Source organism: Gracilinanus agilis, chromosome 4 (assembly GCF_016433145.1).
Source record: "Gracilinanus agilis isolate LMUSP501 chromosome 4, AgileGrace, whole genome shotgun sequence".
Lineage (NCBI taxonomy): Eukaryota > Metazoa > Chordata > Mammalia > Didelphimorphia > Didelphidae > Gracilinanus > Gracilinanus agilis.
In genome coordinates, this window is record NC_058133.1 from 293,333,099 (window position 1) to 293,353,696 (window position 20,598).

General features: G+C 34.6%; 1 protein-coding gene across 3 annotated transcripts in view; it reads right to left on the minus strand.

Moving 5' to 3' along the window:
• BMP5 (bone morphogenetic protein 5) overlaps positions 1–20,598 on the minus strand; it is a 177,189-nt gene that overhangs the window by 19,283 nt on the left and 137,308 nt on the right. For all 3 annotated transcript variants that reach the window (XM_044675907.1, XM_044675909.1, XM_044675906.1), the window contains one exon: positions 5,976–6,170. In XM_044675907.1, the coding sequence (XP_044531842.1) occupies positions 5,976–6,170 (195 nt within the window). The remainder of the gene's footprint in view (positions 1–5,975; positions 6,171–20,598) is intronic.

A 20,598-nucleotide genomic window follows, 5' to 3' on the forward strand; every position in this document is an offset into this window, starting at 1 on the left:
ACGGATAGGAAGAAGGAGTAAACTTTGGACCCAAGCTGGCCAACTTTGCAGTGAGGTTGGAAATCAATAGATGGGAGAAAAGGCAAGGAAATTAGAGTTGTAATTTAAAAAAGAAATTCATTGGCAGGCCGAAGAAGATTAAATGAGAATGGAAATAAAGCTATTGTAGATGAATCTTCCCATATGAGAAAAAAGAAAGCCCTAATGATTAAATGAAAATTCTCTGCTGCCACAGCAAATATGAGAGAAGTATTTCACCTTTCCTGTACCTAAAGTAGTCTCTGAAGCCGGTAGACATTCCTCTGTGTTGTCCCTTCATGACAGGGTCAACAATTGGAAAATGCTCTTAAGCAGCCAGATTTTCCTTGTAACCAATTTTTGGAACTAGTGTAAATTTGAATTTTTCCCCTTAGTCATTTTGGTCATTTAAAGATCATTTTGTTCTATGAGAAAATAAAAAGAAATGCGATGGAGAAAGGAAATACAGAGAAGTTTCAATAGAGAAAAGAGTGTTTCCTGCTCTCTAGGGTCTTACCTGGACTGCATGTTAGGCCTTGAATGAATAAAAGTTAACAAGTAAGGCCCTGTCTATTTACTTGTGTGCAGAGGAGAGGATTGACGATGGTGGTTATGGGTGTTGTGGAACAAATAGGAAAAAAGGTCCATTTAACTGTATTAGGTACTTTTCCTTAAAATATATAATCTGCTCATTTAGTGGAACAAATTCAGATAAATCTGTAAAAGGGAGGAGGGGAAAGCCCTAAAATAGAAATGAAGCCCTAAAACAAGAGGTATTCAAGGAATAATTTCACTACTTCAAACACTGAAGCCAAAGAAGAGAGTCAAGTCTTTTGTTACCAAGAGGAAAAGAGAAGGAAGGTAGTCCTGGCATCACGGAAAGTATTTCATCTGACAGAGCAAATGAAATTAAGCTATTTAAAAATGGAAAAGGACAAACAATGAGAGTAACTAATGTTTAAAAATAGAACAGGAACCAAAGTAGTTCTTCTATCACCCTGCTTTGGAATAGCTCTTTGGAGAAGGTTGAGTCTATTTTCATGGAGATAAATAAAGTATGAAGGAAAAATTCTCCATAACTTTAGTCCTCTCTAATGTTTAACTTGCTCTTCCTCAAACTTTGACTTTCTACTGGATGCCTGAAGTGATTTGCTCACTCACCTTTCTTTTTCGTTCCCTTTAAGACTCATCTCAAGTCATAACTTCTTTAGGGCTTTCCTAGTCTCCTCCCCAGGTTTTAGAATTTTCTCTATGATTAACTTTTCATACTCTGCATCTTGAATTGACTAAGTCATTCACAAGTTGTCAGCCACATTAAAATGTATGCTACTTGAGGACAGGGATTGTTTTTGTTTTACTTTCATTGCCCAATACAAATAAAACTCTGATGTCCAGAGCCTTTTATATCCATATTCCCCATCCCTTCCAAAACAAGTCATTTCCCCAATTGATAAATAGTCAAAGTATTTCAATAGGCATTTTTTCAGATGAGGTAATCAAAGTTATATATGGTCATGTGAAAATGCTTTAAATGGTAAATGATTAGAGAAATGCAAATTAAAACAATCTTGAGGCACCACCCCACTTCTATCAGATTGACTGATATGACAGAAAACAGGAAATGGCAAAGAGTAGAGAGGATGTTGGAAAATTAGGATACTAATGCATTGTTGATAGAGTTGTAAACTATTTCAACTATTTTGAACAATAATTTGATACTATGCCCAAAGGGCTATAAAACTATGTATACCTTTTGATTCAGCAACACTTTTGGATTATATCCCAAAGAATTAAAAAAAAATAGGAAAATGAAAAGGACTGATATGTATAAAACAGGAGCCACCTAGTTGCCTCAGATTCCATAGGGAGAACTATTTTCAGTTCTGGGAACCATAGTTTAGGAGGGACATTAATAAATTGGAGAATCTCTCTAGCAGAGAATAATCAAAATGTCAAATCAAAGGACCTTGATTTATTGCCTAATGATTATGTGTTGAAAGACATGGAGATATTTTGCCAGGGGAAAAGATAACTACAAAAGGGCAGGGTGACTTAGCTATCTGGAAGTGCTTGAAATGTTGCTCATCATGCCAGAGGGACTGGATTTAGTTTCTTTAGTTTTGGAGAGTAAAACATTGTGGAGACTGGAAAGTAACAGACCATATTACCTTTTGGTTTTGGGAAGGATGGGAAGGAGTGAGAGGATATGTATCACAAAATGTCAGAAAATTATTATCAAAAATTATATTGGCACATACATTTTTTTTAAAAAGAAAAGTAACAGTCTACAGCTAAATATAAGGAAAACTTCTTAACAATCATAAGCTCACCCAAAACTGGAGTAGATTGCCTGAGTAGTGCTGAATTCAAGCAAAGAATGAAATGCTACCCATCATATGAATAGTCATAAGGATCTTTTTTTGGATGTGGGTTAAATTTAGTGCCTGCTGAGGCCCTACTCACCTCTGAAACTCTGTTTGATTCTGCTGGTAATCAGTGAACCAACAAAACCTCACCAAGAACAGATTATGGCATGCTAACCTCATAACCTTTTTTGACAAGTTTACCAAACTGCTAGGTTACCAGCCTGCTAGATTAAGGAAAATGCCTCAGTGAAATGACTTTCTAATCACACATTTGCTACTTATGGTAGCCGGAGAAAGTCACAAACTTCTTGGGCTTTTGTTTTCTCCCATTTGTCAAATGAGAGACTTGGATTAAAGGTTTCTTTGGTCCCTTCTTGTTCTGTCTGCAACCCAATGATGAAACAGGATATGACAAGGCATTCAAACATTCTTTAGTGCAACTCTTTCTGCCCGAACACTTTAAACACAAAGTTTTTAAATGCTGATCATTTGTTTTACATTCCTTCAAATTATAAAAATTTCACTAAATATCTCATCTTCTACATGGACTCATTTCTGTTTATGTTAAAATTCACTTGTCTCAGTATTTGACCTTTAGAACTTTTTTCTTTGAGTGTTTTATTTCCTCTTTTGATTTATCACTAATATTGAAAAGGTGTGTAATTCAGATACAAATGACCTACTTTTTTTTGCTTAATAATATGAAAATATGAAGTCACAAACTACTTACCATAAATGCAGCACCTAATATAGTGTTTTGCATATAGTAGGCACTCAATAAATCTTTGTTGAAATAATGAGTGAACAAATGAATGAAATGATCATATTCCTTTTTCTTTTCTAAAACGTAAATGGTGGTTCATATTAGATTAATTTAGCACTCCAAGTGGTGTTGGGAAACTGGCAAAATGTTCAGTGCTTTTTCTTCATGTGTTTTATCCATCTCTTATGAAAGTACTTTTGTTACTTAAAGAAACAAGGGGAGGCTAAATACTGTACACCAATAAGGAAATGGTCTTTGTGTATTACAGTCTCTGGAATATCTGTCAGACTCATTATGACCCTTAATGATAAATATACAATTGTATTTTTTTTCTTGCAATTTTCCCATAAGCTAGGACTTTGGGTCAGGGTGAGTGGGAGGTGATATATGATTGTGAGAAGGTCTGGACCTCACTAAGGAAATATCTTCTAAATATGCAAATTATAACTTGTATTTCTGTCAGTCTTCAGAAATCATCTGAAAATATTGGCAGTTTAAGTAACAATGACCATTATCATAAGCCAGTATATTTCAGATTTAAAACTCCAAATCTAATCTACTCAAGGAGTGGAGGCTTATATTCTTTCTACTAGGACTCATTATCTACCACACTAGAACTATATTCTTTACTATTGAAATATAATTTTTCCTAATCTATTTCTGTTAAATGAGATTAGGGAGATATAATATATTTTACCTAACACAGGAGAATATAATACATATTATAATATAAAATTAATGAATTAATATATTTAACATAGGATAAATATTCAGAAAGAAAAAATAAAAGGTTATGACACATTTAGAAAGGAATTCCATACAATATACATCATGCTTTTTTATTTGAATTTTTAATATTTATGGAAATATCCTCCCATTTTCTTCCCTATTCTTTGGTAAAGTGAATGACTTATTGGGTGGTGATAGGAAGATAGATATATTAGGAAATAAGGATTAAAAATAAAGAGAAAAAAGAAAGGATTTTCTAAAGTTATTTGTCTTTCTCTTTCAGAATAAATGTTGAGAATATATTCCAACCAAATGAAATTGCTTTGGGGGGGAAATTTTGCTAATAAGATCTAACTGGATTTTTGAATTATAAAGGTTGTTATTTATTCCTTTAAAATATCATAGCATCTAAGTCTACCATTATGCAATTTTATCTAATCCTTAATAGTAGTTCAGTTGCTAGACATGCTTGGAGAGAAGACACAGAATGAGTTTTCAGGAATGGACAAATTCTAGACTAGTTCCACAAGTTCCATTTCCAATATCTATTTGGGACTTTATATTTTCGATAGCCTCCAGACTTTTTTATGATTATTCTAAAATAGATCTTGAGTGGTGTATTTTTCATTGTTAAAACTATTGCGTAGGAAAAAAGTATTATCTGGTTTCATTCTCTTTGAAATTACACCTTGTTTTAAACACAGAAGTATCAGATGATTGAATACAATAAATAATGGAGATGTGGTTTGTCACTTTAGAATATACTAGGAGAAATGATAGCTCTCAGAAATGTGATTGAGAACACTGGCTGACCTTCAATTGTTGGTGTAAGAATAATTCATTTTGCCAAAGAACCATATTATGGTGCTGTTTAAAGAATGACTTCTTAAAGCGTAACTATATTGAGAAGTTAAGATAAAATAATCCTAATAAAATCCACAGTGACTATGGAAAATAAGTTGCTATTTAGAGTAATCAGGTTTCTTCACCATTCGGCTCCAAGAAATATTTTGAAAATGAAGAACTAAGCCACACTCTAGGTCATAGATTTGTTTGTGTCTGCCTAATACTGGCACGCAAAATTGTTCAGGGTATAAAAGGTCCCTGTTAAATTCATGTCCTCTTCATTTTTAAAAGGGATTCTTTGATTTTTGTCCAAAGCCAGATTTTGTAGAGCAGTTAGTTACTTGTAGTGGACTTAACTAGGTATTTCTTGGAACAAATAGCATGATTGAGGTTCCTTATATGTATGGTAAATTGGAAACTCTCTGCTTGTATTTATTTGCTCTTTTCTGGGTAACTTAGCGGCTCAGTGGATTGAAATGCTGTCTGTGGAATCAGAAAATCTAAGTTCAAATCCATCCTCAGGTACTCATGAGAAGATGGGCAAAGTCACTTACAGTCTTTGTGCCTCAGATTCCTTAAGTGAAATATGAGCACCTGCCTCACAAGGTTGTGAGGATCAAATGAAATAATACTGAAAAATTCTTAGCCCAATGTCTAGCACAGAGGAGGTACTTAGTAAATGCTTTTTCCATTCTTTACCGTCACCTACCAGATCAAATTGCATTTGTATTAATATCATCTGTGGATTTATGCCATTCAATAGAATATGTAGTAAAAATTAGATGATTTTGGTAAAAGCTTTATAGTAATAAATTTGTTAGCATTTAATACACATAAAAGGAACCAAATAAAAATAAAAATAAAATTATTCTGTTAGTTTCAGGAATTCAACTGCTTTAAGTATTCAACTAAGCATTTTTATTGACTTTACCTGCTTTTCTCCATATTTTTTCTCCATATTTGAGATGTCTAAGAGATATTTTTGACTAGCCCTTGTTGATTTAGCATTTTATAATCTCGTTATTGGCAGTTTCATATTAATTTATATTGAATCAACATTTCAAAGTAAGTTCTAGTTTCTGAAGAATGAATTGCTGCGTGATTCATCGGCCAAATATTCTGAGGATGCTCCATGATTGAATAGATCAAGTAAGAAAGAGCTTATGCTTAGTATGTCTGCATGGTTTAACATTCAGTTATGTAATTCTCTGTTCACAGTTCTGCCTACATACATTGCTACGGTTTCTTCTTACCTCCAACACTGGACATTCGCGACGAATCCTGGTGATTATTCGATTTATTCCGATTCTGATTTTTCCTTTTGTTGGCTGCTCGCACAGAGCGGAGAAGAACTTCACTTGCCTTGAAGAAGGCAACCATGAAAGGCTGTTTGGACTGAGGCCCATGTCTTCCTATAAGGCCAGCCGATTTAACATTAATACTGCGCCCTAAAATGTGATACATAGACCGTGATATAGCATGGGAAGTGCAAAAGAAAAATAGTCACAAATGGGATCCTCTAACAGAGCTACCTCTAAACTAGATTTTTCCTTTCAATATCAATATAACACTAAACTAACTCCTCTCAAACACTGAAAATATTTCGAGGGAGGAAAATGCTATTAACAAGTTTATATTATAGACTGGAATTTCTAATAAAAATGCATATTTACTATTACAATCAACTAGTGGTTTTGTACAGGTAGATAGATTATTTATTTTATGGCTTAGCACCAGGGATAATAAAATATAGAATTGGAAGGAATAAGATGAATAGAACTTTAGAAGTCAGGAAAACAGAATTTGAGAATTGGAAGAGACCTCATTGGTTCTCTAGTACAATACCCAATAAATGAAGAAATTCGATTTTAGAAATGGTAGGGAATTTTATCAAGATAAATTAATCTACAAACATCTATTAAGGCTTAGTTTGTGCTAGGCACTGTGCTAAGTGCTGGTGGTACCAAAAGGGGTGAAAGACAGTTCCTGACCTCGTGGAGATCATAATCTAAAGGAGGCAAACAATTAAATATAAAGCGAGATATATACAGGATAAATAAGAAAGAATAGAAAGAGGGAAGGCAATGGAATTAAGAGAGGATAGGAAAAGGTTCTTGTAGAAGGCGGCGTTTTAATTTGGACTTAAAGAAAGACAGAGAGGTCAGTAGCCAGAGAAGAGGATGGAACGCTTTCTAGGCATGAGGGACAGACAGAAAGAATCCCTGGAGATAAGATACGGAGGGTCTTGTTTATGGAAGAGCTGTGAGGCCAGCGTTGGTGGATTGAGGACTAGTATGTACTAAAACTAAGACTCTTATTTTAATCCATGTACAACTTCTTATTTTATTTTGACTTCTACTTACTAGCCAGAAAGCCTTTAGTTTGCTTTCATTAGTCAATGTGGGCTGAGAAATTGCAAAGTAGTATTAATATTAGCTGAACATGCTGATTAATTATCCTTAGGAAAATAAATATAAAAATGATGCAGAATGAAGTGAGGAGAACCAGGAAAATATACATAACCACAAAATACAAAGAAGAAAAAAAAATTCAAGGGATTTCAGAGGACAGAAGAAAAATTTGTTACTACTACATAATTTTTAAAAACTGCTCACTTTTGTCTAAGAATCAATACTCTAAAATAGAAGAGTGGTAAGGGTTACACAATGGGAGTTAAGTGATTTGGCCAGGGTCACATAGCTAAAAAGTATCTGAGGACAGATTTGAACCCAGGACCTTCCATTTCTAGGTCTGGCTTTCAATCCCCTGAGCTATGCTAGTTGCCTCTACAATTATGTAATTTTAAAGAGACACTTTTTAAAAACAGATATTCAGTTTCATATGACATTTGTTGTTCTATTTTATATATTCATATATTCGTATTTGTTAATCATTAGGTTTATAATATAAAGAATACTTAATTAGAGTGTGATAAATAAAATAATAATATATTCTTTAGCTTAACAACTGGATTATCATATTAGTTGTTGCTGTTGTTTATGTCATATACTCCATTGCTAACCTCTGTTAGCACAGTTAAGAAAGAAAATTTATTTTCATTGTTTATTCAAAATATGCCAAGTACATAGACTATTGGAATTATAGTAAAGAAAAAATAATTAATATATTTGAAAAATAAATATTACAGTTCAGTCTATTAAAATAATAGCAAGGGGGCAGCTGGGTAGCTCAGTGGATTGAGAGCCAGGCCTAGAGATGGGAGGTCCTTGGTTCAAATCTGGCCTCAGACACTTCCCAGCTGTGTGACCCTGGGCAAGTCACTTGACCCTCATTGCCTACCCTTACCACTCTTCTGCCTTGGAGCCAATACACAGTATTGGCTCTAAGACAGAAGATAAGGGTTTAAAAAAATAATAGCAAGAATGATACAATGACCTGAAATCTTTATGTTACCCCCTGTCATTTTTTTCAGAAGTACATTGAAGGGACAGCTTGCTGACTCAGTGGATCGAGAGACAGGTCAGGAGTCAGGGTTCAAATCTGGCCTCAGATACTTCTTAGCTATGTGACCCTGAGCAAGTCACTTAACCCCCATTGCTTAGCCTTTATCTCTCTTCTGCCATAGAACTAGTACTTAATATTAATTCTTAGACAGAAGGCAACGGGTTAAAAAAATGTAGATTAAAATGATACTCGATATGCCTCTGGAATGTGAGCATTTCAGAGAACCTGCACCCTACTTCACATCCCAATTGGCACAGGTGACCTTCACCTCTTACCATTCCGACCTGCCTTACACGTCAGACTTTCTGCAGTCTCCCAGGTATTGGTCTGGAAACCCAGGACGGGGGGAAGATGATCTGCTCCAAAGCCTAGCCAACTCTCCGTTAAGTTTTTGAAAAACTGTCAGAATAACCAGACTATGTCTGTAAGCCTCTGAGCATGTAAAAGTCTCAGGTGGATCCTAGAACTGTCCTATCAGCCTAAAATGTCTGTCTAGCCCAAGATAGAATCACCCTACTTAACCTAACTCATATTACAGGAAATATTCCCCAAACTCTCTTAATTCTAGTTTTTCCCTCTTCTACTTATTTTGTATTTGTCCTGAATATAGCTGGTTTGGAGATATTTGTTGCAAGCTATTTCCCCCATTAGACTGTGAGCTCTTAGAAGTTGGGGAATTTTGTCTCATTTTGTTTCCCCAGAGCTCAGCCCAGTTCCTGGCACATAGTTGGCATTTAATAAATGTTTATTGACAGCGACCCACTACTTCTCACTTATCATCAGTTGCAAGGCAACACTAGGCAGTAGAGACTTCTCGAAGTCCTAGCTCTAGCCTAGACTTGCACTCACTGAGCCCCAAAATTCATTTGGATTGAATTCTGGATAGGGAAGAGATTCAGAACTCCAAATGCCCAGAACTCACTCAGCCTACAGCTTTCCAAGTAGCTCCAGGCCAGCATGGACTAGCATCCTCTGGGAAGAAAGGTTGATATGGTAGAGGGCCAAAGTAATTCATGTCACCAAGCAACCAGATATGGATGGGTTCTCCTATTTACCTATTTTTTCCCTTTTTGAAAAATAAAACTATCAATTATGCACGATTGTTCTGCTGTATTCAAAACAAATGAGTAAACTGTAAATGTCATTTCAATTTACTGAACCAGGAAGATTAGTATATTATAAAGTATGAAAATTCTAATTGCAAAATAGTTGAGATTTCAAAATTACTCTGGATATAGAACTTCCCCAACATTCAAGAGCAAGAAAAAATAGGGTCTGAGATCTATTCATGATCGACTTTGGTTCTCCTCCCGAGGGAAGTGTATATTTTATTAAAATATTTATTCAGTAAAGACAGTAGAGGAGCCTGACTCTGTTCTTAGACCTGACCCACCCTAGAAGAAAAGCAAGGAAAACAAGTCCCTGAAATGGCATTAGTGACATTTTAGCAAATAAACCCTTGCTCTTAGCAAAATTTATTTTGGCAGCATAAACACTTTTGTGTGTACATGTATTATGCAGGACCCTACGACCGTCAGCAAACGAGACAGTGTCATGTGAGGCTGTGCAGCTGTTCAAGGGGGACACAGAGGTCCTTTAAACATGAAGGTATTGGTAAAAGAGCGTTGACTGGTCTGGGCAGCATCAGTGTCCTCAATGATTGTTCTACAACAGATTGGAAAAATTTTCTCAAGAGCTCCAAGGACTAAAATGGTCATCTGCCTTCCAAATGTGTACTGTCACTAGAGTCCATCCAATAAGTGAGGGGGAGAAGGGAGAGAGAAGAAGAGAAGAGAAAAGGAGAGGAGAGGGGAGGAGAGGACAAGAGAGGAGAGAAAAAAAGAGGAGAAGAGAGGAGAGGAGAGGAGAGGAGAGGAGAGGAGAGACAGATACAGTAGCAGAGAGAGACAGAGAGACAGAAAGAGACAGAGAGAGAGGGAGGGAAACAGACAGAGACAGACAGACAGAGACAGAGAGACAGACAGAGGCAGGCACACACACACACACACACACACACACACACAGAGAGAGAGAGAGAGAGAGAGAGAGAGAGAGAGAGAGAGAGAGAGAGAACTCACAAATAACCAGGACTGTAAACCTTAAACAAATAAGCATATAGGTTTCCCTTTTAAATGCAAACTCACAGTGGCTTTCTGCCAGGGTCTATATTTCTTAGAAAAACTCTATCACTGGCATAAATGAAAGAGGCAGTTTGATTTGTGGCTAAAGCAGTTTCCATTCTACTTCCACTGTAACAAATGTATTAATTCAGCTCAGACTTCCTCCTTCTGGCAGCCCTTTTGCTTTAAAAAGAGAAATTAGAAGTCCCAGCCAAATACCATACCTTGAACTGACCCACTTCAATACATAAACACTTTTACAACATGTTTATTCAGGTGTAGCACTTTAAATTGGTTTAAGATGTTTCCAGTGACAGAGAGCTCAGCAAAGGGAAAAAAGAAGAACTGAGAAAGTTAACAGTTATGGAATAGAATAACTAGCAACCTAGGCTGCACAACTCTGAGTAGTAACTCTCTTCATCTCTTTCTCTCTCCCTCTTTCCCTCTCCTCTCCTACCCTGTTCCTTTCTCTGTGTCTGTCTGTGTCTGTCTCTCTCTCTGTGTAAAATAGTAAAGTGGATTTTGGGAAGCTTTTATTTTCAGACTGTGTTTTAATGGAGTGTTAATTTAACAGTAGCCAGATTTGCTGCTTATATACATTTATAGTTGTAGAAATCAAATTTGATGCTCTATTTTTAAAGTCTAACAAGACAGTCCCAGAGAAAATGCAGTTAGGGCCTCTTTCTATTTGTTAAAATAATCCCCAACATGCTGACAGAGAAACAAGCACTCAACACATAGTTCCCATCTTCCTTCAGTTTTAGAGAGTTTTCAAATATTATTCCAATGAATACTTTAATTTTTTTATCAGAATGAGATTAATACTTTAGTGGCCTGAATCACTTATTAGATTTATGTCCCGAAGACTGAAAAGATGTGAGGTGGTTACAAATCTAGGTTTCTTCAACTTTACAAAGGTGGATATTGTGTGAGAAGCAAAATACCCCTCAAACTAACGTGAACTCCCTTTAAAATAACTTTTAATATTATTAAGTTTCCTCTTGGTTTCCTTTTGACTTCAGCAATGAGGTGGCTATTAAGATTCCACAAGTTAAGGTTTGCTTAGTTACCCCAGGTATCAAGCCATTCAGTAGAAAAATTAACTCTTTGGCCTACTCCTTTAGACACAGAGTATGCATACACAGATCACAGGCACCTCCAGGTACTCGATCTTTTGAGAGACCAAAGGGTAATTTTTTTTGTAGGAAGCCCAATTTTAAGCCTGAATGAAATCTTAGAATATATTTTGCATTCTGCAAAGAATATACTTAGTGTATTGTAGATAACGAATCTTTCACAATATTTATTTTTGTAACTTATATTTTATTCCTAACTGTATCACCGAAGAAACCACAAATGCATACGTATTCTGAGATGTCCAGACTAAAGTATTTTTTGAAAATTTGGAATACTACGTATGGCATGTACTGCCATAATGGGCATAAGGGATTAGCTTTTCCAAACCAATCCATAGTTCTGGGTAAATTTATGGCCCAGAGACATAACGATTGGCTGTGTACTACATCACTGAATGTGCCTGGAAATAGGAAACTGGGAAATGTGTGATTGAGAGGGAGGGGGGTACCTAGAAAAAGGAAAGGGGTACTGGGAACAAATTTAGAAACTCAGGTTTTGGCACCTGAGACAGACTTTTAAAAACAGAAAAAAAAATTACTAGGAATGAAAGAAACACTCTGTAAAATTATACTGGTAGAATTTTGGGAAATGGGTAGAATAGACAAGAAAAGTACTAAAACACATCAATCCGTGTTTCAGTCATGACTCATTTTTACTTCTCAATTATAATGTAAAAAGTGTAAAAGAAAGTTTTTAAATGGGGAGGAGATATTTTACTACTTAGAGGATTACTTACTCTCTTCACTCAGGAGTTAGTAAGTAAGGGTATGTTTATGAGGTCCATTAGATATCATTTGATCTGATTGGCTTCACCTGCATGAGGAGTGGGTGTCAAGACATTCAGAGCTTTGACCCCATCCTTATGACTTTTTGTTGTGTAAGCAGTAGAAGTAAAACTAGCCATATCTGCCGAAGGATAAAAAGGAAGAAAATTTCAATTTGCTGTGAAAAGGGGGTTTGGCAAACTGAAGCCCATCTCATATCCATTGGCTTTATGTTTCGGACCAGTCCTTTCAGAAAATGTTTATTTCTTAAAAAACAGGCAGGCTTATGAAGGAGACCCTGACATGAAACAGCTCTTTAGAGATATGTTGATATTATGAGGATAAGTGAATCAAAATATGAGCATTTAGTTTCCCTCTAGGATATACAGTTTGGGGGAAAATGCACTTGGGGGTTTATCAGTCTCCAAACTTTGATATCTCTTCTGAGTTGTTAGTATAAATTTGTGTTTGTTTCTTTTCTACAGCAAACCCACAGCAACTGGATGCCTAAGCCCAAATACCTGTGAGGATACTTAAGGCAAAAACCACCTTTTACTTCATTTCAAAAGAGAAGTTGGGGTTAATAGGTTTCATAGATGCTTCATTCTTAGTATTTTGTCTCCAGCACTTAATAAAGTGCCTAGTACTAGAAGATGTTGAACAAATCCTTGCTGATTAATTGAATTTATTGCTCCCAGGCAAATAGCTAAGATGCTCAGTTGCAGAACAATTGAGGAGACCTGCTTAACCAAAAAGAATTTCCTGATAGAGAGTTTCCTATATTATGGAGCTGGTTACTCTAGGGTTGAGAGAGCTGACTGTTAAATTCTCAGTGTGATAATTTATACTTCAGAAATATGTAAATACTACAAATCAGGGCTTGATTTTTGTTGTTGTTGATTGTCTAAACTTTACAAAGTTGGAGAAAATGTTATTGATATTCAACTTAAAACTGTCATACCTTTTCACAGAGCTGGTTGTTGAATGTTTACAGTACAGTCCTGTTCAGAAATTAATTCACAGGTATGTCTCCCCTCAAAAGTCATCTCATTTTTCTTGTAACATAGTACAATTTTAAACTACAAATAATTATATTTTTGTTTTGAACTTAGCAATATATATGTATATATATCAATATCAATAAACAGATACTAGAAAAAAAGCAAATGGTAGAAAAACTGTGAAATTCTGTTATGCACAGGTTGGCTTTTTAAGAAATGTATCTCAGCGGGCAGCTAGGTGGCTCAGGCAATGGAGAGCCAGGCCTGGAGATGGGAGTTCCTGGGTTCAAATGTTGCCTCAGATACTTCCTAGTGGTATGATCCTGGACAAGTCACTTGATTCCCATTGACCACCCTTACCACTCATCTGCCTTGGAACCAATACATAGTATTGATTCTAAGGTAAGAAGTTAAGGGTTTTTTAAAAAAAAGAAATGTATCTTAATAAGTGATTCTTATGCTCTTGTGATTTCATATTGCTTTCACTAGTTTAATCTTTGGAGACATTAATCTTGTACTTTCTTTGAACTTGGTGATTTAGACAGGGTAGAATTCTTTCTCAAAAAATAAACTAAATGATGGTAATGTCATAGTCTGAAACTGGGTGAGAAGTAAATTTAGACTAGGTCTCAATTCATCATTGAATTAAATATGTCTATTTAATTCACTGTTATCTAAATCATGCTTTGATTGAAAGCTGAATCTATTCAACTGGCTTTAAGTCATACTCCAAAAACGTGAAATTATAAATAGATGGACTAAATAAATTTTTGTAAATGGTTGAAAGAATTAAGAGAATTGTAACCATTTACATACTTAAATTATCTTCTCAGTTAATAAAATGGATCTACATGTTATTGTGGGTCTCCCCTAAATTAGGAAAAAATACTCAAATCCTCAGTTTTGTGGAATTCATGGCAATTGAATATTAAAGTTCAGTAAGACTTGTTTGGAACACCTAGGTGGTACAGTGCATAGAGCCCGGGGCTTGGAATCAGGAAGACATCTTCTTGAGCTCAAATCCAGTCTTACATATTTATTAACTATGTTACCCTGGGCAAGTAAATTTACCCTGCTTGTCTCATTTTCTTCTTCTGTAGAATGATCTGGAGAAGGAAATGACAAACCACTACAGTATATTTGCCATGAAGACCTGAAATAGGTTCACAAAGAGTTGGACACAGCTGAACAACAACAACAAATGATTTGTTTAAAAAATGATAAAGATAGGGTCACTAGATGGTTAAGTGATACAGAGCTAGGCCTTTGATTTTTTTCTCCAATTTGGTTGATTTCTATTCATTCGATATCCATTTCTTCATTAATCTATGTGGAATCATCTACTTGAGTCCAGTAGGATTATAGGATTTGGGAGCAGAAAAGAGACCTCAGTGATTATGTAGTCCAATCTTGATTTGAAAATAAATGAGCTTTATAATATCCCTGATACCTGGCCATTCAGCCCTGACTTGAAGACCTCCAATGAGGAAAACCTTACTCCTTCATTCAATTTTAGAAAATCCATATAAGGCAGGAAGTTTTCCTTATGTAAGGTGAAACTTTTTTTTAAAGTTTGTATAATATAATTTCATTAATTCATCATCTCAATCTTTCCAGATACATAGTTCCATAATAATAAAACTCAAGGATCACTTGATGCACATAAACATGAAGTCTTATTTGGTATACTGCAAAGCTTTAACCTGACAATTATTGCTAATTGTGTTTAGCAAAAATCTGGTAAAGACCAGAAGCAACCCTAAGTGATTAACTCAAATAAAAGGTATTACAGATCATTCCATTTCTAAAACAGATTTTAGTGTAATGATTTCAGGAAAGTTGTTGTTGTTTTAAGATATTTAACATCATCAAAGGGGAAATTATATTTCTGAAACACTAAAACATGGAAGTAAAACCAATAAAATGAAAGCAAAGTGATTGAAGAAGGTCATATAGTTCTCTCTTTCTTTTTATCATCATCATCCCATTATGTTCTCTTTTGGTCATGAATTCACTTTTCCCTTCAGGAGGAAGATGTGGTCTGCAAACTCTAAAATGGCACCTCAGCCTCCACTGCATTTGCAAATACACTCAGCAGCCTTCTGGGCAACGGAGCAACCATCAGCAGGAATGCCACACATGGCAGCTTTCTTCAAAGCATTTTCCATCAGAAACTTTAATTCTTAGATATGCCACTTCTTTACAACTTAAACTTATTTTTTTCTCACTTGTCTACACAACTGCTAGCTTAATGGATATACCAATTTCCATTCTCAAATCCAGTTTGAAGCTTTGGTGGTTCACAGCTGTCCCTGGAGGCCAAGCACGATGAATCAAATTGCTCTGTCCTGCAGAGTTCTTCAAATATTGGAAGACAGCTATCAAGTTCCACTTAAGTATTTTCTTTCCTAGGCTAGGCTTTTTCAGGTTGCTTCAAGTCACATTTGAATTGCAGAACTTTAGTCCCTCCAACAATCTAGTTGCCTCTGCTTAATATTCTCCTGGTTATCATTGTTCTTACAGTGTTGAACTATTATAACTTTACATTAAAATTCAGATCAGAGCAGCTAGGTGGCACACTGTGTAGAACACCAGGTCTAGAGTCAGGAAGACCTGAGTTAATGCAGCCTCAGACACTTACTGGTTAGGTGATACTAGGCAAATTATTTAACTCTATTTGCTTCAGTTTCCTCATCTTTAAAATGAGCTAGAGGAGGACACGGGAGAGTATTCTATTATCTTTTGCTAAGAAAACCCCATATGAGGTCATCAAGAGTTTGGACATGACAGAAATGACTGACCAACAACAAAATAGTTTGACCATCACAGAGTGCAACAGGTTTGTTACCTCCCTTTTTCTGTAGAGTTGGAAGTTTTTAATATAGGGACAAATGTGGAATAATCCATAATGCTACACTTTAAGACAACTAATTTTAATTAAAACTGCTACAAATTTAATATAAAAGATCACCAAAAAGGAAAAATATTAATTTTCCCAAAATAAAGAAATCCATTTTCAGAAAATTGTGTGGCAAAATAGAGGAGACCTCTATTTGATGAGAAAGGAAGGGAAAATCATTTTTAGCTAATTTCTTTATGCAGGGTAATTTCAGTTTGAATCCCACTATCTTGAAATGAGTGGAAAGATAGTAGAGCCATTTGAGAATATGGAATGTGGACTTAGCCCTTCTTGGCACAAGAAGGTAAAAAGAATCATTATCATCGACAGGTTTCTAAGAGAAAGAAAGGAAAAAGGTTGATTATATAAATGTGAAATTCTCCATAAGAATTCTGAAAAAAAAAAGATATAATAAGTTATACCTTAGAAGAAGTTACATACGTTTGAAGGGATGAGGACTTTATTTGGTTAGAAACACAGGAAGAAAAAGGAGCCTTATGACTAAAGCAGTGACAGGAAAGAAAATTCTAAAGGGTTGAGAATTGAACCTGGTGAGACTCCAGGGAGGATGAATAAGGGGATAGAACCATAAAAGAACAGGCCCAGGTTTTTGTGCCTAGTTTTGGAAGCTGTCCAGAAGGCTGAAGTGTTTTACTGCATAAAGAGCAGCACTGAGGTGATGGAAAACGATTACTGGTTTCTGCTATAGGGCCATCAGTCTGCAAATGAGGAGGCACAATGTCTCAGGAATGACAAGCCTTAAAATGCATTTTTAAGTTGGAATTTATTCTTAGCTAGTGAAATGATGGATCTATGCTAAAAATGTCAGTTTACTTCCACATAAACATTTCCTGTTCAGTAGTAGCTTCTCTTTATACGGCATTTCTCTTAAAGTTCAAAGTTTTGTATGGACATCATTTTTAAGTCATGTTTATCATATCCTAAAGAAGCTAATCACCCAAGGATATTATAGTCCTTATTTATTTGGAGAAAGCATAAATTGCCCTTTCATAAAATCATAGGATTGCTAGATTACTCATTTTTTATTTGCTTATTTTGTGCAAATATTTAAACCATGGCAATAATCTATCCTCAACCAGTCATATGTATCTTTCCTTTAAAAGTATTAAAATATAAATTTTGAATAAAAATCTGAAGTCAAGAATTAATTGGCTAACTTCAACCAAATGGTTTCGAAGAATGATTTGTATATGTTCTAATATCAATAAAAGGAAGCTTTTCAGCCTATAACTAATGTGCATTTGCTTCCTATCAGTACTTATGACTGTTTTATCTACAGTTGGTAAGAGTGGTCTTTGAAAGGCACTTAAAGTCAAACTCCTTGGAAAAGTTATTAGCATACAAAGAAGACATGCCTCTTTACCAGTATGTGATATATTATTTAAAAGATTTTTTTATCATACAGAGAACCGTAGTTTGTTGAGTATTTGACATTTTCTTTCAACTAGATACATTAAACTGTGAAATAAATGTAGGATTCCCCCAGAATTTTTGGAATACCAACATCATGAATACTGAAATGAATGACGTTGATACCTAGTAATGGAAATAAAGGAGAATAATTTTCTAGTGAGTAAAAGTTTGATAAAGTGGATAATGTGTTTGCCTTAAAGTTCAGAAAAACTAGGTTCAAGTCCTATCTGAGGCATATACTAGTTACATGATCTTACGCAAAAATATTTCTTAACCTCTCAGTGTGCAACTTTCTAAGACATGAATGAAATCAAAAGTGTGGACCAAAAAAGAAGAAAAAGGTTTTATTTTAAGTTTTAGTAAACTAATATTAAGATATTAGTAGAGCAAGGCATAATGGTATGCCTAGAAGGCAGTTATGTGGGTGGTACAAAAGATAGGGTTATGGTATTGGAGTTAGAACCAATTTTTTTTTCCAATTTAGCCTCAGATATTTACTTGCAATTATTCTGGGCAAGTCTCTTAACCTATCTCAGTTTCTTCAATTGCAAAATAGAAATACATCTCAGAATTGTTGTGAGGATAAAATAAGAGAATATTAGTAATGTTTTTAGCATGATTCCTGGCACAAAGCAAGCACATTAACAATGCTTGTTTCTTTCTTCCTTATATATCTAAAACATCATGTTTTTTATTCAGTATCAGACTCTGTGTCTTTGTCTATATCTGTGTCTGTCTCTCCCTTTCTTTGAAAGATCCTTAAAAATATGACTCAAGAGAAGGAAAGCTTCCTTTTCAACAGATTAAGTTCTTTGACTCAAGCAAGATGAGGACCAAGCTGCCACCTTCCATTTTAAGAATATCTACACAACGATAAAATAGAATGCTTCAGCTCAATAAAAGAGTCTTTAAATTTCTGAAAAAGTCCTCCATCCCATTTCTTTCCTCCTTTTCAACTCTAGGTCAATTCTAGGTCCAACTCAATCCACTGACCCAGACATATAGTCTATTAAAAAAGGTCTATAGGGCATCCATCCAAATGCATTCTATAATATGGTCAATAGATACTCTACATCCACTTGATCTTGTAGGAAATTCTACATTGTTCTTGAGCTTCATTCAAGTAGGAGTATCAAGGGAATCTCTTGATCCATAAGGAATCCTCCTCTCCACTGGCTCTCCTCTTTCAAAGTGGTATTATTGTTATTAATTACAATACTAGGTTGGATTAAAGAATCTTTAGAGAAACAATTATTAAGTAGATTTTAAAATTTAACAATATTACTATTACTATTATTGTTGTGATTAGTCATTTTATTGGCAAGCACCTCCCAAGTGAAGAATCCATTTATCAATTCAGATTAATTATTGACTCTTCCCTTCCAGTTTACACTAGGGCCAGCTTCACTTTCATTTTTTTTTCCTGGCCCATTACACATAGAGTACTCCCTAATTCTCCATTTTTTCAGCTTCTTTGTTTTGTTTTGTTTTGCCCTACTTGAATGTGCAATGCAATTGCACTTAATCCTGGTATTATTTTGGAGTTATGCATGTACCTATCCTGGTATAATGATGTAATTATTCATACCACTAATTTTAAACTATCAGATCAAAACAGACACGAAAATTATATGATTATATCAATAGATGCAGAGAAAGCTTTTAACAAAACGCAACTCTTTACTATTAAAAACACGTGAAAGCATAGATATAAATGTTTTTCCCTTATATTATTTTTTCCTTATATTAATAAGTACATATTTAAACCATTAGCAAACATTCTTTGTTTTGTGGATAAGCTAGAAGCTTTCCCTATAAGATCAGGAATAAAACAAAGATGCTTCTTATCACTATTCAATATTGTACTAGAAATGCTAGCAAGAGCAATAAGGGAAGAAAAAAATGAAGGTATCAGGATGGTCAAAGAAGTAATAGAACCATCTATTTTTGCTGATGATATAATAACATTTATAGAAAATGCTACAGATTCAGCTAAAAAATTAAATCTATCAAGAATTTTAGAAAAGCAGGAGGATATCAAACCCACTTAAGTCAATCAATCAACATTTCTGCATATCACTAATGATGTCCTCCAAGAAGAGATAGTAATAAATAATCCATTTAAATTAACCATAGTTAGAATAAGATACCTCAGCTTATATCTTTTAAAACAAATCCAGAAACTGTATGAACATAATTATAAAACATTTTATACATTATAAAATCAGATTTTAAAAACTGAAGAAATATTAGTTATTCACATCTGAGCAGAACCAATATAATTAAAATGAAAATCCTACCTAAACTAATCTATTTATTCAATGCCATCCCAATTAAATTACCAAAAAATATTTTATTTCACTAGAAAAAATAACAAAGTTTATTTGGAAAAACAAAAGGTCAAGAATATCAAAGGAAATAATGAAAAAATGTTAGGGAATGAGGTCTAACAAAGTTCATTTGGAAAAACAAAAGGTCAAGAATATAAAAAAATAATGAAAAAAGTTAGGAAAGGAGGTCTAGCAGTACCAGATTTCAAACTATATAATACAGCAATAATTATCACAACTATCTGGTACTGGCTAAGAAATACAAAAGTAGATCAATTGAACAGAATAGACATACAACAAACAGTAATAAAAGACAATAATAACCTTGTGTTTGACAAAGGTAAACTTGGAATAAGAATCCACTACTTGGTAAAAATTATTGGGAAAACTGGAAGACTGTCTGGCAGAAACTAGATTTAGTCTTACATTATTTACCAATATAGGAGCAAAATGGATATATGTCCTAGGCATAAAGGGTGATATTATAATCAAATTAGAAAAACAAGAAATATATTACCTTTCAAATTTATGGATAGAAGATTTTTTGAACAAGAGATAAAAAGCATTGTAAAATGTAAAACATAATTTTGAACATATTAAATTGAAGATGTCTTGTACAAATTAAACTAATATAGTCAAGATTAGAAGGAAAGCAATAAGTTGGGTGAAATTTGTGGACAGTTTTTCAGATACAGGCTTAATATCCAAAATACGGAGATAATTTTT